Source organism: Mizuhopecten yessoensis, unplaced genomic scaffold (assembly GCF_002113885.1).
Source record: "Mizuhopecten yessoensis strain PY_sf001 unplaced genomic scaffold, ASM211388v2 scaffold523, whole genome shotgun sequence".
NCBI lineage: Eukaryota > Metazoa > Mollusca > Bivalvia > Pectinida > Pectinidae > Mizuhopecten > Mizuhopecten yessoensis.
This window is the reverse complement of record NW_018403589.1, coordinates 847,837-873,959: the sequence shown is the minus strand read 5'-3', so window position 1 is coordinate 873,959 and position 26,123 is coordinate 847,837. Positions and strand designations below refer to the sequence as shown.

Here is a 26,123-nt window from a genome sequence, read left to right as displayed (position 1 = left end):
TCAATAGCCGGCCACACATTAATGTTATCACGATACACATGCGTTATCCTGGCACAAAGACAAAATTACTAATGCTTCCTCGTGACGTTTGGATATCGTTTAGCCTACGAGACCTTAGATTTAGCTAATTAAGTTGTACCGAAAAGCAGAAAAACTATAATTTCTAGAAACAAAAGAGTTCTCAAAGAATAACATAGATAGGGTGGAATACTTTATCCTGATGAGTTAAGAGTACTTAACCTTGATGGACTCTGCTAAATATGGTCATCTGTTGTAAAAAGCAAATCAACAGAAAAACCAAGTAGGGAAGGATCATTTTAATATTAAGGAAACATTTTTACCGAACGACAGGGCCATTTTATCTATCTATGGTAAACGGCAATACCTCACACTTCCGAAACGTATGTAGAGAACAGTAACGGGGGATGGTGCCTATGACACCATTGATACTATTTCACACTTTCACGGTTTACCTGAAACATTTTATACTTAAATAAATATTTTATATATTAATCTTTGAAGGACAAATTCCAGCTACAGCGTCACTTTCTATTAAAATGATTACTGTAAACACACTTGGATTAAGCACCTAGATGACTATTTTGTGGCTGTAGAAGACTAATTAAACATCTCACAGCACCATGCGGCAATCTCGTCCATTTAAGACTCATCAATAGTAAAATTCTGTCTAAAAGGTTTCGAAACACTTTAGACAATAAAACGTATTTTTAAAAGATCCTTTCCGATTTCTTAATGCCTCAAAACTTTGATCAAATTAACAATTACATTATTGTTAATATCTAAGTTTATTTTCAACACAATTATTGAAAATGTATTTTGCGAACTTTCGAAACCGTCTGTTTACTTCGTCATGCAAATAGTGCAAAAGACCTTGGTCTCGATCCTAAACCGCTGGAAGAAGGCATTTGTGTTGTCCATCCTCAACATCAAGTCTCTACTGCTTTGATCACTTGTGCCATATTGTATACATTCAGTAACCTGTTGTAAAACATATGTCGAAAACCCGGAAGACTTAGGAAAATAAGCTATCAACAAATAAAACATTCGGTGGTCAGTTTAATACGAACATGTTAAATTTCGACAGCAAAACCAGCGTCGCCAAGTGCAGTCGTCGGCTTGGTTCGGTTAGGCTTAAGTAGTACACTTGCATACTAAGTTCGGTGAACTTGAGGTCATACAGTCGTATTCTTGGTTCGGTTAATTTCAGGTCGAAGCATGCGTGAGTGCAGTACAATAACATGTGGAGTTCCATGCATAATAAACGACCTGGCTACAGACATTACTGAACAGGTGCTGTAAATAGTAACACGTACGCCGCAAACCAATGCAGGAGATTTTCTTATTTTACTGAATAAAGGCATTTTATTTCATATTTAACCCATCTATTAGTCGCAAGTCACTTTGATTTGGATTCATTTTTGATTGGTCTCATGCTCGTTGTACGTTTCCGATTGTGTCCATGTAAAGCTTCCCTAAGGTCATCTTTTGCCCTAGTTTTATCGACTTTAAGTTGGATTTACTTCGCTGCATTCCTCGCTGTATTTATTCTAATGAATTTGTATTAATTGAACTTCGGACCGATTAAATGTAAATGAGTTAAAGCGCAAATTAAAAGAAAAAAATAGTTTCTTTAACACAGCTATACCCATGAATTTCCCATCGACTTGAGAACTTTCTCTAGGACAGACTTGGTGGACATGTGGGTTCCTATGTACTTTGCTTAAACAGATCGGAAGAGAGTTTATTATACTGTCAACAGATAAAGATATAAACAATTCCCTCAATGATAACACTAATCAAACAAATGTTCACAACAGTTAACAAACAATAAACAATACTGTCAATAGATCCTGGCAAATATACCTTTATGTTGGCACCCTTAGACAAAATATTCCCAAACGTTAACATACAAAAAACAATACGGTGAACAGATAAAGGCAAATATACCTTTATGTTGGCACCCTTAGACAAAATATTCCCAAAAGTTAACATACAAAAAACAATACGGTGAACAGAAAAAGGCAAATATACCTTTATGTCAACACCCATAGACAAAATATTCCAAAAAAGTTAACATAAAAGAAACAATACGGTGAACAGATAAAGGTAAATATAAATTTATGTCAACACCCTTAGACAAAATGTTTTCAAGAGTTTACATACAAGAGCAAAACCACACTACAGCGTCACCAAAAACCATCAAATATACAACAGCATTAACACATAAGGTGAAAATACACCACAGGTAACACAGAGAAAAGAAAAGACAGACATCATGAGATTGAACCCTAACAAGTATCATGTGGAACCAGTCGAGATTGTTTCATTGTCACATCTATGAAATTATGTAGGTGTTTAATGATTTAATACTTAACGAATACATTCCTAAACAAGTTAGACATTGAAGATACACATCCTAAAATGTCTTCAACGTTTATAGAAGTCAAACAGGCAAGGCGTAATTGGTCTACAGGACGCATCTACACGGCGAATCCCTATTTTATAGCAAGCCTCGAATAAGCTGGGGATATTAGAAGGTTACTACTGACCAAGTGAAAGGGAACATTTGCGAGATTGATTTTGTCATTTTTGTCATAGAGTTGGGTAGTGATGTGGCCATGTTCTTTGTTGGTGTATTATAGATAAGAAGGTGAGGTAAAGGATTCTGTGTATACCTTGTATTGCGAGGTCTTGATTATCAATTGGGATAAAAGAAATTAAGTTCATCAATATCCAAGGCAAAAACACTGAATATATCTGAATGTCAAGCAAACACAGCGATCCTGCCATTGACAGTGGTTTATTTCGGATAACAACCAACAAAGGAGATATACTTACGAGTATTGGTCTACTAAATTATGATCATATAGATTTGACATTGTCTCATCTCTTGAAAATCTGTATCATAAATAAGACTGCTAACAGTGTAACAGTCGTAAGTATTTAGGTAGGGACTAAATATAAATAAAATACAAATGGAATCTTCTTTAAAGCTTTGACAGCTGGTAGTATTACATCATTATTTCTGACAGCAAAGACAGCACACTTGTTTTGACCGTGAAAATGTATACATCCTAGATATTCATATCAGTAAAATACATCAACAGATTTAACCATTTTAAAAAGGTTCAAATCCGGTAAAACCACTTTCGAGGAAAGTCTACGATGATGTCAGTTAATATTCATAGTGGATATCGATACTTCCGGGATCAAAACAATAAAAATAATTTAAACAAATATATATATATATATGGAGTGCAATGCTATTGTGATATGTCAAAGCAAATTCTAACACGATCAATAAAAACTGGAAACGACGTTAATCACATGTGGTGATGATTGAAATAAGTTTAATCCTGACAACGTAATGAGTCTAAGACCACTTAATTATGTGCATATGTTATGTCAACACAACACACAGAAGTAACGGTTGACTGGAAATATATAAATAATGGAGAACTCTAACGGGAAATCAATATGTGTTTATGTCGCTTTTATTGTAGTTAATGTGGCTGTGTAATACTGACAGACAACAGTGCGACTGTATTCGTGTCTAAAATATGTCTATTACGGTGCAGATAGAGTCCCAGGGATTGATGATACGTTAAACACAACCTCGTATTAAATCTGTAGTGAAGCGGAAAATGCAATAAGAGTTTCACGTGATTCATGGGAGGCCGAGTGTGAACATGGGCTATCGATTTTAGATCTTACTTAACGGAGGCTGTTAACAGCTTTATTCTAACGCTATTGTTTATATTTTTAATTACATTTGTAACTATTGATTAGATAAATGGATAAAATAACAATTGTAGATGCTTTAGCACTTATGACGATGGATGGGTAAGAAGTTTTTTTGAAGTCTTAAAGTGGATCCAATCCATTTTTCTCGCTTTAAAATTTACATTTCTAGTGTGAGAAACATGAACCAGTTCATGAAGAATAAACCATAAATAATCTAAGAATTAACATTGATGTTTTAAGTCATTGAGGTAACTACAAATAAGCTGGAGTCATTCGAAGAGCCGATTGTCAAGTTACGTCAGTTGAACGGAAGTCATCACTTGATATCCTTAATTTAACGGAAGTGAATTGAGGTTGAATACTACAACCATCTTTACATGATTATAACATTTGTATGAATACTGTTATCAAATTGACCTAGATACATATATGAATACTATTTATATAACCTTGCATAACCAGCGTGAAGTTGGTTACTTATTCAATGTTAGGCTGGACAAATCCTGGACTAGTTTGAAAAGTACCCATTAGGCATAACTTCACATTTCAGGCAATTCAAGAAGTTCTCCCGTTCAGAGTTCCAGGGAAAATCGTTAAAACTCTTCTGCCATTTTTTAGCCTGAAAAATCGTTAATGACCTTTGATATGCGTTCATGTCCTGCTAACCGAAATTATCAGTTTTGTATTTTGAAATACGGCGTAACAGGCCTAGTAATGACTTTAGAATTTGAAAATCAATCTAATCCAATGCTGATTTATCCCAACTTTCGATTGGTTAAATACTGATTGAGTAACAAGTTCACGCTGGTCCTTGTGCAACCTAAAATCAATTACTATTTTTTCCTATGTCACGTGACACTTACCCGGGTTTCCGGTTTCTTGTAAAGGTATAATGCAGTGGCGTTCATGTTGATCATATCACCCATATCACTAAGAATTTGGTCGAAAGACATTGGCGTTTCCGGATTTAGAATCACTTTCTCTTTCCGGACCCTGTTTTTGTTTTGTATGATAGTTATCACTCTGCGGTTCTTCGATGGCGAGTTCGCTGGTGCGTTTTGTTTCAACATCCCCAAATCGTGTTTGCGTATCTTGCCTGCGGACGGCCGTTTGGTGACCCAGTGTTTTTCCTTGGAGTAACCATAATGGATCCCGTTCACCTGTGCGTTTTTGTCCTTACACACGATGTAAGACCTGTTGTTCTCGAATTTGTCTAGATCGTCTATTAACTGACGATCTGGTATTGTGAATATGCATTTTACAGGCCAATGCGTTCCGATCTTCTGTGTTAGGTGTTCCTTGAGTTTGTCGATGTTCAGCCATTTTTTACCACTGACGGCTATTGTCAGTCCCTTATAGTTCCTGTCCCCGTTAATGTAAAAAGTCACAAGATTTGCCCTCACACCGTTCTCCTTCCGTTTCCCGGGTTGAATGGCGGGTACGGTTTTGACAGAACCTGTTCCGTTTTTCCGCTGTTCGTACCTGGCTGCGCCGCCTAACGTGAAAGGATGACCGCGGTAGGAGTCAGTGAAGGGGCGGGGGTCGGGCTGACCGTCAGCCTCCTCATCGCTGTAGGCGTATTGGATTTCACTCTGAAAAATAAGATATAAGATATAATTAGTCTGAACATACCTTGATGTCTCTCGAAACTAAAAATACGCATCACCCTACTGCTAAAGTGGAAATTCCGTGCTGTGTAAATGCTTCTGTTTTTCGAATTGAGAATGTTAGCGCGAGAATAGCCATATTCGAAGAATTACTTAAAGATTATATAGAACGTATATATTTAAGAACCATTGTCAACGAGAAAATTAGTCCAAAGACTAACAACGCGAACATTTCCACAAACAAAAACTTCTACTTTTACATCATTATCCTGGCCACATTCTGATTGTCACTCTGAAATACAAGTCAAGACGAGTTGATGATTATACCAAATAAAGTTTACAAAGATGTGTCTGATTTTGTGAATGGACTTAAAAAGAGTACAATACATTGTCGCTATAAGTATGCTGTAATGTTGGTATAAGACGATACAGATCCCATCAGCGTTAGATGTGCTATGCAAAGGTAATGTCGAAAATGTTACCTGAAAAAGGATTATAATGTCATGGAGAGGATTCCATCTAACCACAGAGGTTCAGCTTTGAAACATTTCGAACATTTTAATATATCTGTCATCAATGCATGGCTTTATAAATGATCCATTAGAGCCATTAACAGTTATTGGTACAATACCTCGGGGGAACCGACCGGCTGTATACACCATACCCTGCCGGTGTATATTAATTGTATATACAGAACCCTCCCTGTATTACCGTCCCTGGCCGACACAGCCGTATCAATGGGTTTGGTATTATCACAATATATGTATCTTCTTCATCATTTCGTTACATAACCTCGGTTTACTGTGTTCGTGACCGAGACAATGAATTGTGTACTATAATCACTCGGCTAAATCAATTGTGCAGATCTTAAATAAACATTAAACTGACTCCGGTTTGCCTTGAAGTTTTATTGTACAATAGCCCTAGGTAGGTTTACGTTATCTACACACGCACGTGCATAGTGTTGGTTTCACACCTTCACAGCAGTATTCACAGGTATGCTAAAAGACGTCTTCTTCATACATTTTGAGATGTTCTATGACATCAATATCATCTAATCACGCTGAATAGGACTCATCCATCTAAAAAGACCTTGTTCTTACGGCAAGCTTTAAAATAAGTTCGTTATGTAAAACTGCGGACAGAAAGCAAAGTGTCGTAAAATTTAAAACGTCACGATTGTATCCGTTCTGGTTATGCCATACTCGTTACTGTTATTGATTTTCTTATTGTTATACTCATGGTAAGACTGTTGTATGTGTGCGTAATAGGTCGTTGTTTATATAGACTCTGTTGTAGAGTTATGGATCAAACACAGGGAACCGTCAAGTAAAGCAATGCTTTGAAATTCATGATCTTATTCAACCCGATTTGGGTTAAATGCTTTATACCTTAAATCTATTCAGACATATTATTTACCTGCTCGAAGTCCCGTTTCTCAAATTATTTAGACTAGTCTAATAATCAATAAATATATTAAAAAAAAAAAATGTTAATGAAAGACATTTTTAATAGAAAAATATTATGGCGAGGTCATTGATAATGGCTAACCGATAGGACGAGTTACAGAACGAGAAATCAGAAGGGTCCTTCTCTGATGAGTTGTTGCACCGCCCTTTGCAATGCTTTCGGATATCTGAGGGAAATTGAGTGTTTGAATTGAACGAGATAGACCCATAGACAATCACCAAGAAAAACACTGTAGGTCTGTTTGAATCATTTACTTCACAGACCAAGATTTCTATGAAGGCTTTTTTATATTATGTATTGAATTCAAGGGTGATAATGTTATTGAGAGAAAAGGTCCTCCGTGAAATTACTTGTCTGCCTTTATTATAAACATAAAAGTAACATTTCATCGGTCAGAGTATGGTCTATTAACATTACAGCGGGTCTATAAGATATCTCTATCACATAGAACTATTCTCTATGGTGTGAAGATCTGAATTATACAACAGCCATTATTGGTGAACTCACATTGATACAACAGTCAATATTGGTGAACTCACTTTAATAAATTGATACAACAGTCATTATTGGTGAACTCACATTGATACAACAGGCATTATTAGTGAACTCACATTGATACAACAGTGAACTCACATTGATACAACAGTGAACTCACATTGATACAACAGTGAACTCACATTGATACAACAGTCATTCTTAGTGAACTCACATTGATACAACAGTCATTATAGGTTAACTCACATTGATACATTGATCTATTGATAAAACAGTCCTTACTGGTGAACTCGCATTGATACAACAGTCATTATTAGTGAACTCACATTGATACAACAGTCATTATTGGTTAACTCACATTGATACATTGATCTATTGATAAAACAGTCATTACTGGTGAACTCGCATTGATACAACAGTCATTATTGGTGAACTCGCATTCATACAACAGTCATTATTAGTGAGCTCACATTGATACAACAGTCATTACTGGTGAACTCTCATTGATACAACAGTCATTATAAGTGAACTCACACTGATACAACAGTCATTATTGGTTAACTCACATTGATACATTGATCTATTGATACAACAGTCATTACTGGTGAACTCTCATTGATACAACAGTCATTATTGGTGAACTCACATCGATACAACAGTCATTATTGGTGAACTCGCATTGATACAACAGTCATTATTAGTGAACTCAGATTGATACAACAGTCATTATTGGTGAACTCATATTGATACAACAGTCATTATAAGTGAACTCACACTGATACAACAGTCATTATTGGTGAAGTCACATTGATACCACAGTCATTATTGGTAAACTCACTTTGATACATTGATACAACAGTCATTATTAGTGAACTCACATTGATACAACAGTCATGACTGGTGAACTCGCATATACAGCAGTCATTATTAGTGAAGTCACATTGATACCACAGTCATTATTGGTAAACTCACTTTGATACATTGATACAACGGTCATTATTAGTGAACTTTAGTGAACTCACATTGATACAACAGTCACTATTGGTGAACTCACATTGATACATTGATCTATTGATACAACAGTCATGACTGGTGAACTCGCATATACAACAGTCATTATTAGTGAACTCAGATTGATACAACAGTCATTATTGGTGAACTCACATTGATAGAACAGTCATTATTGATGAACTCACATTGATACAACAGTCATTATTGGTGAATTAACATTGATTCAACAGTCATTATTGGTGAACTCACATTGATACAACAGTCATTATTAGTGAACTCACATTAATACCCCAGTCATTATTGGTGAACTCACATTGATACAACAGTCATTATTGGTGACCTCACATTGATACAACAGTCATTATTGGTGAACTCACATTGATACATTGATCTATTGATACAACAGTCATTACTGGCGAACTCGCATTGATACAACAGTCATTATTAGTGAACTCACATTGATACAACAGTCATTATTGGTGAACTCACATTGATACATTGATCTATTGATACAACAGTCATTATTGATGAACTCACATTGATACAACAGTCATTATAAGTGAACTCACATTGATACAACAGTCATTATTGGTGAACTCACATTGATACAACAGTCATTATTGGTGAACTCACATTGATACAACAGTCATTATAAGTGAACTCACATTAATACAACAGTCATTATTGGTGAACTCGCATTGATACAACAGTCATTATTGGTGAACTTACATTGATACAACAGTCATTATAAGTGAACTCACATTAATACAACAGTCATTATTGGTGAACTCACATTGATAGAACAGTCATTATTGGTGAACTCACATTGATACAACGGTCATTATTGGTGAACTCACATTGATACAACAGCCATTATTGGTGAACTCACATTGATACAACAGTCTTTATTGGTGAACTCACATTGATACAACAGTCATTATTGCTGAACTCACATTGATACAACAGTCATTATAAGTGAACGCACATTAATACAACAGTCATTATTGGTGAACTCGCATTGATACAACCGTCATTATTAGTGAACTCACATTGATACAACAGTCAATATTGGGGAACTCACATTGATACAACAGTCATTATTGGTGGACTCACATTGCCACAGCAGTCATTATTGGTGAACTCACATTGATACAACCAGTCATTATTGGTGAACTCACATTGATACATTGATCTATTGATACAACAGTCATTACTGGTGAACTCGCATTGATACAACAGTCATTATTAGTGAACTCACATTGATACAACAGTCAATATTGGGGAACTCACATTGATACAACAGTCATTATTGGTGGACTCACATTGCCACAGCAGTCATTATTGGTGAACTCACATTGATAAAACAGTCATTATTGGTGAACTCACATTGATACATCAGTCATTATAAGTGAACTCACATTAATACAACAGTCATTATTGGTGAACTCACATTGATGCAACAGTCATTATTGGTGAACTCACATTGATACATCAGTCATTATAAGTGAACTCACATTAATACAACAGTCATTATTGGTGAACTCACATTGATAAAACAGTCATTATTGGTGAACTCACATTGATACAGCAGTCATTATTGGTGAACTCACATTGATACAACAGCCATTATTGGTGAACTCACATTGATACAACAGTCATTATTGGTGAACTCACATTGCCACAGCAGTCATTATTGGTGAACTCACATTGATACAACAGTCATTATTGGTGAACTCACATTGCTACAGCAGTCATTATTGGTGAACTCACATTGATACCACAGTCATTATTAGTGAACTCTCACTGATACAACAGTCATTATTGGTGAACTCACATTGATACATTGATCTATTGATACAACAGTCATTATTGGTGAACTCACATTGATACCACAGTCATTATTGGTAAACTTACTTTGATACATTGATACAACAGTCATTATTGGCGAACTCACATTGATACAACAGTCATTATTGATGAACCCACATTGATACAACAGTCATTATTAGTGAACTCACATTGATACAACAGTCATTATTGGTGAATTCACATCGTAAAGATATGCTCAAGTGTATAGTAGAATGTGTTTGCTCACATTAATGTATAATGGAATGTTTCACTGGTGCTGATGGCATCTAATCCCTTCATTGCAAATTTGTGATGGAAAATATATCAAATCGTAGCTAGGACAGAATGTTATCCGTTCTCACGGGGGTTGATTAACAATGATTTAGTGTACGAGGTACCAATCATAAGTATAGTACATGCTAGCATACTTGTTCATGTAAAAGATACATAAATGGTCATTTAAAGACGTGCCAAGCTTTGGTGGTGGAGGAAAGCTTGATTACCCGGTTGGACGCCTTAACCAAACAGCCATTTCGGCCCCTGATGCTCAGAGCAAAGTATATGTTGTAGCACGTATGCTCGGTTTCCACTTGACATTTTACATAGTTTGGCTTCAATTAATAATAAAGAATGTTAGTTCGAATAATTGAAAGTCCTTATTAAGGTATTTTGCAAATAGAAAATAATCGCGCTTTTAGATTTGAATAAGTACAATGAACACAAGTACCACAGTGTAATTATCATTTCTGTACATTTCCATGAAATTCAAACCTGATCGTCAAGGAAAAAACCTAAGAAATGGCATCAATAATAATAAATATTTATCGTAAAATACTGAACCCGTGTCATTTCAATGACTCTAGATATCGTTTAGTAATGATATCCCATGGTCCCAAGTCATGCATAAACCATACTGTTGGTTGATCTCGTACCCAAGGCATCCATTAGCTATTCTGAGGTCACATTTCTTGTATGAAATATTCATAATAACGAAACATATGTTAAAGGGGCTGGTCGGGAAAAAAATACAAAATAAATGGGTCTAAATGCGTTCTCTGGCCTTCCAAAAGTTATACCACGGCAATATGATGGTCGAGTTCTGCTTGCAATGTCCAGTTTTGACCACTGAAATCTCGGGGAAGCCCTGCGTATAATAATCTTATGGAGGTACTGTATAGTCGTTCCATGACATTTATATCAACTCGTGTTTAGTTAAGAGCTCTGGGTTAGCATTTTCTTTTTATCATCAGCAAAAATATCAGGAGGACGAGATGATGTTAAGAGTTGATTATGTTTAGGGTTGGTGGTGTTTAGGGTTTGTGATGTGAAGAGTTTATGATGTTAAGAGTTGTGTAAAGTTAAGAGTAGGGTAGTGTTAAGGGTTGTTTAGTGTTAAGGGTTGTATGATGACAAGGATTGTGTGATGTTAAGAGTAGTATAGTGCTAAGGGTTGAGGATGCCAAGGGTTGTGTGATGTTAATTCTTATGTGATGTTAAGGGTTGTGTGATGACAAGGATTGTGTGATGTTAAGAGTAGGGTAGTGCTAAGGGTTGAGGATGCTAAGGGTTGTGTGTTGTAATTCGTATGTGATGTTAAGGGTTGTATGATGACAAGGATTGTGTGAGTTTAAGTGTAGGGTAGTGTTAAGGGTTGTTTGTTGATAAGGGTTTTTTGATGTTAAGAGTAGGGTTGTGTAAGGGTTGTGTGATAATAAGGATTGGGCAGTGTTACGGGTTGATGATGTGAAGGGTTTGTGATGACAAGGTTGGGTGATGTTAAAGAACTTGATATTGTTGAGGGTTCATTGTTGTTAGAGATGGATGATGTTAAAGGTGGGTTGGTGTATTGGGCTGTTGATTTTAAGGGTTGGTTGGTGTATTGGTCGGCTGATGTTAAAGGTTGGTTAGTGTATTGGTCGGCTGATGTTAAGGGTTGGTTGGTGTATTGGGCTGATGATGTTAAAGGTGTGTTGGTGTATTGGGCTGTTGATGTTAAAGGTGGGTTGGTGTATTGGGCTGATGATGTTAAAGGTTGGTTGGTGTACTGGGCTGTTGATGTTAAGGGTTGGTTGGTGTATTGGTCGGCTGATGTTAAGGGTTAGTTGGTGTATTGGTCGGCTGATGTTAAGGGTTGGTTGGTGTATTGGGCTGATGATGTTAAAGATTGGTTGGTGTATTGGTCGGCTGATATTAAGGGTTGGTTGGTGTATTGGGCTGATGATGTTAAAGGTTGGTTGTTGTATTGGTCGGCTGATGTTAAGGATTGGTTGGTGTATTGGGCTAAAGATGTTAAGGGTTGGTTGGTGTATTGGTCGGCTGATGTTAAGGGTTGGTTGGTGTATTTGGCTGTTGATGTTAAAGGTTGGTTCGTGTATTGGTCGGCTGATGTTAAGGGTTGGTTGGTGTATTGGACTGATGATGTTAAGGGTTGGTTGGTGTATTTGGCTGTTGATGTTAAGGGTTGGTTGGTGCATTGGTCGGCTGATGATGTTAAGGGTTGGTTGGTGTATTGGGCTGATGATGTCAAGGGTTGGTTGGTGTATTGGGCTGTTGATGTTAAGGGTTAGTTTATTTTTAAGAAAAGATGATGTTAGGGATTTGATGTCATTAAGAGTTGTTACAGGTTAATGGTACTTAGTGTTGGTTGTAAGGTTAGGCATTGACCCTCTGTTGTGACCCTGCGGATGGGCAATCAAAAAGCTTGAGAAAATATACTCCAATCTGGTAACAAAACTACAACCCTTAGGTATATCTGGAATGTGAGGAAATCTTTTTAATACGTCTCGAAACAAGCTTTTATTGTTAAGAGTGTTCCTTTTTCCTTCGACCTAGGTTTATATGTATATGTATTTCCCAACAATAGTGAGTTTAAAAGTGCCTAGGTAAATCTTCTGCTTGAAGAAATTATACGGACAGTCTTTGAAGGAATTTACAGGGAGAATCTAACAATACACCCTATAGTTTCCCTGCACTTGACACATTTCCACAGCATTACAAACGACGGTTAGTGAAATTATCACTTGCGATGTAATGAAGGAAGTACTTATTTAAAACTGTAGTATGTTGATGATATAAGTAAGAAAGGACACATTTTGCTGCACCATAAAGCTATTTCGTCAGATCAAACAAATTAAAAAATACGCAAGGAATGTAGCGTAAGAGAAAAGTGCTAATTAGCCCTTTAAAACTTTACAAATTAACAATTTGGACTAAAAACGTAAATGTTAATTTAAACTTGTATTTGTGACGTTCAACTTTGGGGACCACTTTGTGTTATGAAATATTTAAAAGAAAAACGACAAAGGTGCACCAAGTTTTGAATAACTAAAGCATACATCATACACGTATCTTATTGATTATTACGTTTCATGATCATAAAATCACAGTGAAGACACTTATTAGTTCCTCCATTTCCTTCTTATATAATACGTGTTACTGTCTGTGGTGTAAAATTCGACTTAATGCAAATGAGATATTAATTATTAATCATAAAAGTAGGCGGACGGGCGTTAAATATTTTAAGACCAGACGGACTACCTCTCCCTGAACAGATATGACGTTCTCAGATTTGTGGGAATCCGGAGCTGAGATAAAATTCAACAGAAATGTCTGTAAATAACATGCTCTATAGGATGTTGTTGAATTCTAAGAATATACAACATCAAACTTTACTGACTTTAAAGAAGATTATGGGTTTCAAACTAACAAACGGACAGATATATTTTAAAGAAAGCGGGGTTAGTTTAAAACAAAGACTAAAAGTATTATTTATGTAAACTTTCAAAACACGAGATCAAAACGTTTCATGATAAACATCATAATGAAAAAAAACCAGAGACAGATTCATCACGTCAAAACTTATAGCTGCTTTACCCACCAAAAATACTAAAAAGGTAACTCACCACTGACAAGTTTTCTATATGCAAATTTTCATCCACATATCGGCCGATTTGGTGGTCTCGATCTGCCATTTTATGATTCCTAATCCTTCCGAATTACTTGTCCATACGACTGGCTCCGTTCTTATTGATAACAATTTACGGTTACACCCATGTAGCTACATGCTGTGACATGGCACAGCAGCCTGCGTCCCGTTGCTAGGCAATCACGTTTTACCAATAGTGAAGTTCCTCATGCGTTAATGTTTGTAGAAAAAAATAAAACGGTTTTTACACTTGACACGTTGCAGCGGCGCGAAGTGATGAAAGTAATCTATGGTGCCAGTATAAAATAGTTCTTATTCCATGTAAATAATTAAAATATGAATTAGCAGCCTCGATGAAGCACATGGCCTAATGAGTGTCAGAATATTGGTGGCACCGGGGACATTCGCTGTTAAATTAGGGTTGTCGTTTGTATTGTATCGTTACTTTACACAGGCATGAGCCGCGCGACTGAACACGAAGGTATGAGGTGAAATTTGATTCAAAATTAAACAATTGTTGAAATGACAATGGTTGTATTTTTTATTCCGAAAATCATAATCTATTTGAAATGGTAATCGATTATCTAAACATGAACTAATCGCCTGGAACATATCAAGATGTTTCCGGTCAAGATGGCGGGGAGTCGCGGAATCCTACTGACTACCACAATATGTTTGATCCTACGATCGTTAGTACAAATCTAAGACGTGCCTGTGTCTCCTGATGAGCAGAGCAAAAAAACACCTGCTCAAGCGATACCTCCATCTTGGAGTCGGGTTTTCGGACATATGCCATTAACAAATTGAATCCAACTTTGCCCAATGAACTTACCACAAAAAATGGCGGACTGACACACAAGGTGACCAAAATGTACAAGTACCATCCGTCTACCACCACCTACCTTTTAGTGATTAATATTCTACTCTGTGGTCAATGTACAAATCCAGGGCCTATAAAATATCCATGTGGGACATGCGAACGACCAGTGGCTAAAAACCATCGAGCGGTACTATGTGATATTTGCTCCAACTGGTACCATGTACAATGCGCGGACATCTCGCTACAACTTTACAAACATTATCTATCCCTTGAAAACTGTGATTGGCACTGTACTCCTTGTACAACGGAAGATATGTTTGTATTTCCATTCGCCGATTGCTCTACTACTACATTAAATACAGATAATTCATCGGAAGACGATGAGAGTGATCTCCCTTCCCTTTCCGTGTTTACAGAACTACAGGAAGCTCGTAAGAAACATCCTTCAAACTTTATATATATGCGTATCTAAATATTAACAGTTTGAGACATAAATTTGAATATATCAAAGAACTCCTTGACCATTATATTGTTGACTTACTTTTTATATGCTAAACAAAATTAGACGACAGTTTCCCGGACTCGCAATTCAGTGGAAAAAAATACCGATAGGCATTCTCACGAAGGAGGAATAGCGGCATACTTCCGATCAGACTTGCCGCCAGGTCATCATGTTAAAGAAATGGACTTTGGAAATATGGAATCAACTCTATTGAACTAAATTCAAATAATGTTAAATGGCTTAGTCAAGGTGTATATAGACCTCCTAACATGATTTTTGGTCAGCCTTTGCAGAATATGTGTGATATTTTTTATTTGACCATAGTTAAAAAACCAACTTGCCACCCGAAAAACACTGAACCAACATTAATTGATGTGATTTTAACCAACAAACCATTATTAACTGGGAAAATATGTAATTTTAATACTGGTATCACCGATGTACATAATTTGATATCATTTCAATTCTAAAGCAAAAGATCTTTGAGGAAACAGTCATTGATAACATATAGGAGTTTTAAAGATTTTAACATTGAACATTTTAACACAGACCTACAGAATGCAACATTAGCATACAACCATTTCAGTAACACGATAACAGAAATAATAAACAAACACGTCCCGATCAAAGCACCCTTCATGAACAAACAAAAAAAGAAATATATCACAAAAAGATGCTTCACAACAAGTTCCTCTCAAACCGCACCAAACACAACTGGGAAAATATAGAACACAGAGAAACAAAGTCACCAAACTCACCAAACAATCAATAAAACCCTACTTTATAGACAGATGCACAGGGGGCCAAAACAACCAGAACTTCTGGAAAACAATAAAACCGTTTATAACAAACAAAGGCTGCCAAAACCAAGTAGACATTATATTAGAAGAACAGGGTAGGATAATCAACAAACAAAACGAAGTAGCCGACATCATTAATTTTTTTTTCATAAATGTGGCAAAGAATATTGGATCAAACAGCCGCCCCATAAATGATGAACACCCTAGCCTAACCACCAAAAACAGACAACAAGATAAACACTTCACATTCCAACCTGTAGACGAAGATTTCATAAACAAACAGTTCAACAAAATAAACCCTAGAAAAGCAACAGGACACGACAATATTTCACGCAAACTACTACGACAAGCACAGCCCAGCATTATTAAACCAGTCACCACACTTGTAAATCTCTTTCTCACTACATCAACATTTCCAGACACACTAAAAACGGCACAAGTCAGACCAATACACAAAAAGAACAGCACCCCTGAGAAAGGAAATTACAGACCGGTAAGTATACTCCCAGCACTCTCCAAAGTATTTGAGAGATCCATACACTCCCAACTCAGTGACTTCTTTGATGGTGTTTTTCATCCCTACCTCTCTCCATTCAGAGCTGGATATGGATGTCAGACAGCATTATTGCGAGTCATAGAGGATTGGAAAATGACACTTGACCAGAACAAGCATGTAGGCTGCATAGTTATGGATCTCCAAAAGGCTTTTGCCTGTCTGCCTCACAACCTCCTTCTACTAAAACTACAAAATTATGGACTTTCTATTTCGGCTTGAGAACTATTGTCAAATTACCTCAAAAACAGAAAACAAAATGTCAAATTAGGAAATTAGGAAAGTACTTTTCAGAAACTATACAAAGGAGTCCCTCAGGGATCAATTTTAGGCCCAATTCTGTTCAACATTTCCATAAACGACATTTTCCACATCATACAACACTAAACTCTACAACTACGCTGATGACAATACAATTAGTAAAGCATACACTTCACTAGACACAGTCAAAACTTTACTACAAACAGACTGCAATTCACTTATTCACTGATTTGCAAACAATCATATGCAAGCAAACATCTGCAAAAAAGCATCTAGACAGCTCAACTCACTCAAAAGTATAGGAAAACACCTTAACAGATTAGGCAAACTTACAATATACCATTCATTTATTCTCTTAAATTTTAATTTCTGTCCACTTACATGGCACTTTTGCGGTGAGACAAACACACAAAAAATGGAAAAAATCCAAGAAAGGGCTTTAAAATTTATTTACGATGAAGAAGAAATTACATATGAAAATTTACTAGCCCGTTCAAAATTACCTTCACTCAAAATCAGACGAATTTTGCAATAGAAGTATTTAAAATCACATATAAACAGACACCAACATAATTACACGACCTTATCAACATCACAGAAAAATCATCCACATTCAGATATCACAAACAGCAGATACACCACATGTTATGACTACAAAGTATGGTAAACACTCATTTCGATCTGAAGCACCTAAAATATGGAATGCCCTACCAGACCACCTCAGAACAACAACTACACTAACACAATTTAAGACACTAATAAACAGCTGGTATCGGCCAAAATGCAAATGCAACACATGCAGACAAATCACATAGGCTCACAATACAGTTATACATGTTTTTAACTAAAGCTTACCTCTACTTATGTCACCTCTCTATTAGATAGTGCTTATCTTTTAATATGTTTTGCCAAATATTTATTGTGTAACTGTGCATGTCATTTTATGTGTCGGTTTTAATAGCCCATTAGAGCTAATGTTGTATTGTTTTTAACCATACCGACGTTAAATAAAACTTTTTATTTTATTTTATTTGATCAGAACCACCTTGTGACGTTATCTTTTAACAAGAAATAAAATGGTAATCGATTATTTAAACCTGAACCCGTCGATAGGTAATATTTTACAGTATTGGTAATCTATTAACCCGTCAGTGCTGTTCTATCAACTATCTCGGAATAAAGATTTGTTATTCAACTCCGTATAAGCTGTTTTTATCACCTTCATGCTGCTCTAAATTTGTTCAGTTAACGATATTTGCCGAAATATCATTATTTCGTGTTTTCATAATTTTCTTACATAAAATGTTTTTTCATTGACCTGTTTTGTTTTATGTATAAAACGTTATTTACACCTTAGCCTACCATGAAATATGGAAGTTACTTCGTCAATGAATCTGTATGGTTAGACAATAACCAACAAGTGTGTCGGCTCAAAATATATTGTTCATTTATAAGGAAGACTATAAGAATGATTGATTAAAAAATGATTGATGTGTTGATGTTTTCTGTCCAAAACCGGGCAGCGGGTAGAATTCCATTATATATTTGAATGCCCGGCATTAGACAAAGAAAGGAAATTTTCTCTATCCTCTATGTTAATTAGACGTCATAGTGTATTATCGGTTAAGGTTATAATGTCATCTAAAAGAAAAGCATTCCTAAAAAAATATGTACTTTTATCAACAAAAGAAAATTCTGTCTGTTCCCCTGCATGAAAGTATTTATTATATGTAACTGCAGTACATCTCCGTTTCTATTATACTGTATCCCTCTATATAACCACGCATGCTAATTACTGTAAATGAAATCTTTATATTTATATATCTCAGTATACCATTGTAATGCAAAGGTGTTGAGACAAATAAGTTTGAAAGACAAAAATGTAGACGAGCGACGATCTGGGGCACCGTTAAGCATGTCGTCAAGGTAGACAGCGTTAGTGGGTAATTAGTTTGTGTAGACGTCTTTACAATTTCTGCAGCGTAAATTAATGACTTTCAGGCAAAACCCTCTGTCAAAGTAGTGAGTTTGTCTAAGGGGGTGCTAACACTGATGGAAGGAATGGTAAATATAACTTTGTCAAATAGTAAAGAGCAGTGAGGTGATTAAGTTTGTCATGATGTAAGAAGTGTCATTGATGTAAAAAAAAAGGTAAGAGAGGTAAATACATGTATCATAGAGTTTGGTAGTGACGTGACCATAAGTGTCGTACTGTATGTACATGTCATAGAGTTTGGTAGTGACGTGACCATTATTGTCTTACTGTATGTAAATGTCATAGAGTTTGGTAGTGACGTGACCACTATTGTCATACTTTAGTACAATGCAATTGAGTTTATTAGTGAGGGGTTCCTTATTGACATACTGTAGTAAATTGCCATAGAGTGTAAAGGTAAGGTGACCTTTCTTGTTTTTTGCTGTAGTTTATAGCAGGGAACTTGGTAATGGGGTGATTGAATAGAATTAATCAATCCTGTTTGATAAAAAAATAGAGGGCTTAACATCAAATATCTTATTCCGAGGGTTGAGAAATCCTCGTCTTCGACACACTGGAATTATTGGTTGATTTTCTCCCACAATATCCTAACTGTCATAAACGCCAAGATGTACAGATGAATGAGAAGAGTCTGATGTATCTTCGGTTGTAACATTAGAGTGAATGCGATGGTTTTCTAAATCGCGTTATCACACCAGGATATCATCATCATTATATCTGAATAAAATCTTCATAAAAATACGAAACTGACTGAAGTGTCGATTAAAGACATGTTTATCATATGAAAAGATGTCAGGATGAGGAGGAGGAAGAGGTTGAGGAGGAGGAGGAGGAGGAGGAGGACGAGGACGAGGACGAGGAGGAGGAGGAGGACGAGAAGGAGGAGGAGGAGGAATTGAGTAAATGCCATTAACACATATAGGGATAAAACTCTTTCATTTCTAACCACTAATTATAATGTAATGGTTGGTTGGAATTCCCATCTGAAGTGGACGTCTACCAGACAGCCACCATACTTGTGACGATTATGTACCCAGTCACTAGTTATTAACCACAATGCGTGAGTAAAAAATATGGATCTGTAATTACTCGTTTTTCATTTCAAATACATAAATTGTTATCGCTACATAATGAAATCCAATCAATAACGAGATATAGCGTGGAGACTTTGTGTAGATGACGGCTCGTCAATATTAATTACTTCCGGTGTCGCTAGCTGCTCATGCGTACTAAAACATACGAAAATTCCAGTACACAGAGGTAATTCCCAAGAGATGCATACAAAGTGACTTCTAATAGGGAAACTCAGAAGCTGATAGGTATTGTGAATAAATATACGATTATTTTAAAAACTGATCGACCAGATCGGAAAGGAGTGCCATTGATATTTTGTAAAGACGTGGTAAATAAGAACAACCAGACCGGGATTCGGACGCAAGGCCTGCACACTCTAAACGCATCTTTAAAGCACCCAATGAACCCGATCACCGTCGATATGTCCAGTTCAGGTCTGAACAATGCTGGTGGTAGAAGTCCGTTACAGGTACCTCCTGACAAAGGAGGCCAAGCCAACGTAGGTCGGCCAATCCGAGTTCTCGGCGAACCAAGTGTATAGCAGCAATTTCATACTTTATAAATCCCCATACCACTACCAAAAACTATTACTAATCATTAGTAACTGTTTTTGTCCGGAGTAACTTTATCGGCGGTAAATCATTTCTGAAAAGAAAACCATACGTTGAGGGTAAATAAGTGAGAATTACTAAAGATAAAAAAAAACCACTAAATATTATTAACCAAAGTGTTCCGATTGTAAACTTTACGCTGATAAGACCGGGATTGGAACCTTTACTTACGATTGTTTCACTGTTGAAATGACCAATTGAGTTACATGGTCAAGGAAAGTGACCTGGCCCAACTGTGCTACATTTGTTACTGTACTTAGGAAAACCCAGGGTGCAGAGGGACAGGACTTATTTAAAAAAATATTTTTAATGGCATCGTTCCGCTTGAACAGTACGAGCCTGCTATGTCGTCCTGGTTATGCCTGTATGATTGCCGTAGACAATCCACACCTTACAGATCGTCATACATAATTCAGGCAGGGGTTACCTTGGCATCCGTACACATACATGCGAAAACCCACACCAGGGTATTCTCTATAACTCATTTGAGAATTCATCCATTTATTACACAACACATTCCTCCGATACCCATAACATCACAACACATTCCTCCGATACCCATAACATCACAACACATTCCTCCGATACCCATAACATCACAACACTTTATCACTCGGAAAGCCATACACTCTGTGATAGGATCGCACTGATGCACAGAACAGCTTTTGTACCTTATTTGTTCTAGTAAAGATCAATCAATTACGATGTTAAGATTGTCGATATAAGGACACATCTGTGATCTGTTAACCAGAAACATAATTTGTTTACCGGCGCTTTTAACGCTTTAAATGGTATTAAATACAAATAAACTGTCGCATTTAAATAAAATAAAAGTAATTCATGCATCGGTAATACTAACAGTGAAAATGATTTCCTTTGGGAACCTATTTATCAGTTATAAGTGAACTAATGGCGTGAACAAGCATCCTCTGATGATAGCGATTGTTTTCACCGATGTGCTGTGCCTGTTCTAACTATGTGATATACACACCAATGAACCATGACGCAGGAGACTCGAACTTGGATAGAAAGATATGCCACACCATTGTCATCCTCGATATCCAGGGGTTACGCTCACTTTCGCTTGTAATTTCGCACCGACGTGGGATGGTCTATAACCCTCGTTTGTTCAGTTTCCAACCGTACTGCACTTGTGTGCTATCTTACACCTTCCGGTGATGTAACACTGGTATAAAAGCGCAGCAAACAGATATCATCAGGGCTAAGCAGTAACAAGCAAAATCACTTTTTCCAAAAACAAATACATTTTCGAAAAACATATCCAGATGAACATTCCAATGCTTATCATTCATTCTGCTACCCCTAGCCCTCCACCACTGGGTCGTGGGGTCGAGATATAGGTGTGGCAGTCTCCAGGTACTGACAGTAGGTCGATGTTTTTTCTCTGGGTACTCCAGTTTTCCTCCACCTACAAAACCTCACAATGTCTAACAAGATAATACAAACTGGCAACAGAACCTCACAATGTCTAACAAGAGAATACAAACTGTCAACAGAACCGAATGCGATCGCAAAATCCATCAACTAGACCAAATTATTAACAAAGAAATATTTAAATAGAAACCTTTGATAGTTAATAAGGAAAATAAGACAGGGTGTTCAAGAGATTAGTGTCCTCTGTCTCAAGAAGATTAGTGTCTTCTGTCTCAAGAGGAATAGTGTCTTCTGTCTCAAGAGGGTGTCTTTTGTCTCAAGAGATTAGTGTCTTCTGTCTCAAGAGGAATAGTGTCTTCTGTCTCAAGAGGTTTAGTGTCTTCTGTCTCAAGAGGGATAGTGTCTTCTGTCTCAAGAGGTTTAGTGTCTTCTGTCTCAAGAGGCTTAGTGTCTTCTGTCTCAAGAGGGGGTCTTTTGTCTCAAGAGATTAGTGTCTTCTGTCTCACGAGGAATAGTGTCTTCTGTCTCAAGAGGGTGTCTTTTCTCTCAAGAGATTAGTGTCTTCTGTCTCAAGAGGATTAGTGTCTTCTGTCTCAAGAGGATTAGTGTCTTCTGTCTCATCGACGACACCCGCCATTAAATCTTGGTCAAATCCAAGTTATCAGAAACATCGACCTTCATATCATACCAGGAAATAGTCTATTTCCGAATGAGGTCTCAGTGCTGACCAGAAAACTTACAACCTACATCTCGTGAAACCCCGTGTTGTAATCTCGTCTGTCGGTACTTATGATCAAGGGAAGTGCTGAAGTAAAAGGGTGTATCTTGCTCTAAGTTTCACGTTCTTGAGGGCATATATGTACGATCGTGGTAAATCAATTTCTTATCAGTTACAAATAATACATCGTCAATATAGTCCTGATAGGCTCTTCAATCATTCAGGCGCAGGTGAAAACAGAAGATGGGCACGTCGAGAATGCCTTCAGCCTGCTGTATTATTCTGTCATCGAACTTAACAAAGATATCGTCAACGAGGAACTCTGTCATTCTCACGAATTCATCATCAGGACATTGCATGTAAGCCTTTGTCGTGTTTTCCACTTAAATATGTTCCCAAATTGTTTACAGCCTTGTGTCGTTTTCGTCGTTCGCCTTTCTTGGAAAGGAAAGATCTAGTAAACAGTGAACGAACACATTTAGTATGGTATGAGGTATGGTTGTAAAAAGAGTAGAAAAGTCACAAAAAAAAAAAATTGAGGAGAGGATGATCAAGATTGATTAAAAGACCTTCTGACTTCCTTAAAATGAACGTTTAATAACGTCCATTTTTTAAAAAGAGTCATTATACGAATGTAACCCTGATAAGAATGGAAATGATAAGCGTATGACTTATAAACTAATTAGGCCAGTTATAAAACGTTGTTTATAAGGATTAATATAAAGTTGCGTAAGCAAATACAAACGATCAGGCTGTATCCTTATTATTACATGGTATTCGGAAAGATTGTAATACAGAGTCGCGATCAGTAAGTATTCCGTCTGAAGGAAAACATGGAATATAAATCAGCATTTCCTTAGTAAGCAAGCCAAGTACTTATTGCGAACCGGGAATAGTGCTTGCATACAAAGATTAATCTATTAGATGCTTGTCTACAGACAACATAACATACCTATCATATATAGTATGTTGAGTGAGGTTCAGACGTCCGGGCTGATAAACCGCCACCTGATAGTCGTTTTACATCAATACTTATTACCTTTCATTAAATGCATTCGTAGGTTTGCATTTTGGATAATATTTTAGACTGGCAGTTACTATATATCCAGATGGACCATAGTTGTATGGGGATAAAGAATAAGGTCATGCGGAAGGGTAAATCTAAGGTCATCTTAATAAGTTGTTGTAGCGTTCGTTTGTAGTTAAAAAGCTTGGAAGCAACGGATTTAGAAGATCTGTAAGAAATAATCAGAGTACTATTGTATCCTAGTACGATGGTGTGTTAGATACGGCGGTTTTATTAGATAAATATCACTGATAAGACCACCAATATCAGTTGTAGGGTATAATGAACAACAGAAAAATCAAGGAAAATCTGCTTTTGTATGTTTTGCTGATGTGGATAACTCTTTGATTATACAGAAGGTTTTATTTTATAGGGTAAACTAGACATTTTCGGTTAAACTTATTTTTGAAAGCAATGACATCAATACGATTTACTATGAAAATGTAGTAATATAATCAACCATGTTTTAGCATTACCCAGTCCCAGTGAATTGAGGATGGAACAAGGTTGTAATGCATCGCAGACGATTTCTTTGTGTACATAAATAATTTGGCAAAAGTTATCGGCTCTTACTTCATATCGTAATATTAATACGGAAAACATAAATCTTATAATGTCTTCAGAAAATGCATTTGTAATCGTTTGTATAATGTTTACAGAGAACGTAGCAGTCTGTGAAATAATCAATGTACATCATTTAATAAGCCGTTGCGGTTAAGTTTCACAAGATAATACTTATTTTACATATTTACTTAAATACCAAGGGACAGTCTGAAACAATTTTACAGAAAGTAGTATTCCCTTTGACATATATCAACTTGACCTCTAAACTACATTGCTGGTATTTACATCACCCAATCCTTCGGAACACTACAATGTTAACTTAGACTTGCTGGCATGGACCTCCCTTACCCTTGGAAAACTTAATTACACTACATGATTAACTTAGACTTGCTGGTATGGAAATCCCTTACCCTTGGAAAATTTAATTACACTCCGTGGTTAACTTACACTTGCTGGTATGGACCTCCCTTACCCTTGGAAAACTTAATTACACTCCATGGTAAACTTAGACTTGCTGGTATGGACCTCCCTTACCCTTGGAAAACTTAATTACACTCCATGGTTAACTTAGACTTGCTGGTATGGACCTCCCTTACCCTTGGAAAACTTAATTACACTACATGGTTAACTTAGACTTGCTGGTATGGACCTCCCTTACCATTGGAAAACTTAATTACACTACATGGTTAACTTAGACTTGCTGGTATGGACCTCCCTTACCATTGGAAAACTTAATTACACTCCATGGTTAACTTAGACTTGCTGGTATGGACCTCCCTTACCCTTGGAAAACTTAATTACACTACATGGTTAACTTAGACTTGCTGGTATGGACCTCCCTTACCATTGGAAAACTTAATTACACTACATGGTTAACTTAGACTTGCTGGTATGGACCTCCCTTACCATTGGAAAACTTAATTACACTCCATGGTTAACTTAGACTTGCTGGTATGGACCTCCCTTACCCTTGGAAAACTTAATTACACTCCATGGTTAACTTAGACTTGCTGGCATGGACCTCCCTTACCCTTAGAAAACTTAATTACACTCCATGGTTAACTTAGACTTGCTGGCATGGGCCTCCCTTACCCTTGGAAAACTTAATTACACTACATGGTTAACTTAGACTTGCTGGTATGGACCTCCCTTCCGCTTGGAAAACTTAATTACTCTACATGGTTAACTTAGACTTGCTGGTATGGACCTCCCTTACCCTTGGAAAACTTCATTACACTACATGGTTAACTAAGACTTGCTGGTATGGACCTCCCTTACCCTTGGAAAACTTAATTACACTACATGGTTAACTTAGACTTGCTGGTATGGACCTCCCTTCCCCTTGGAAAACTTAATTACACTACATGGTTAACTTAGACTTGCTGGTATGGACCTCCTTTCCGCTTGGCAAACTTAATTACACTACATGGTTAACAAAGACTTGCTGGTATGGACCTCCCTTACCCTTGGCAAACTTAATTACTCTACATGGTTAACTTAGACTTGCTGGTATGGACCTCCTTTACCCTTGGAAAACTTAATTACACTCCATGGTTAACTTTGACTTGCTGGTATGGACCTCCCTTACCCTTGGAAAACTTAATTACACTACATGGTTAACTTAGACTTGCTGGTATGGACC

At 36.7% G+C, this 26,123-nt stretch overlaps 1 protein-coding gene across 5 annotated transcripts in view; it reads right to left on the bottom strand.

Moving 5' to 3' along the window:
• LOC110450297 (echinoderm microtubule-associated protein-like 2) overlaps positions 1-26,123 on the bottom strand; it is an 86,581-nt gene that overhangs the window by 27,477 nt on the left and 32,981 nt on the right. For 4 of the 5 annotated variants that reach the window (XM_021497765.1, XM_021497756.1, XM_021497772.1 and 1 more), the window contains one exon: positions 4,629-5,357. In XM_021497765.1, coding sequence (XP_021353440.1) covers positions 4,629-5,357 — 729 coding nt within the window. Of the gene's footprint in view, positions 1-4,628; positions 5,358-14,098; positions 14,211-26,123 lie in introns of those variants that run through there. The other variant, XM_021497787.1, reaches the window with a different exon arrangement.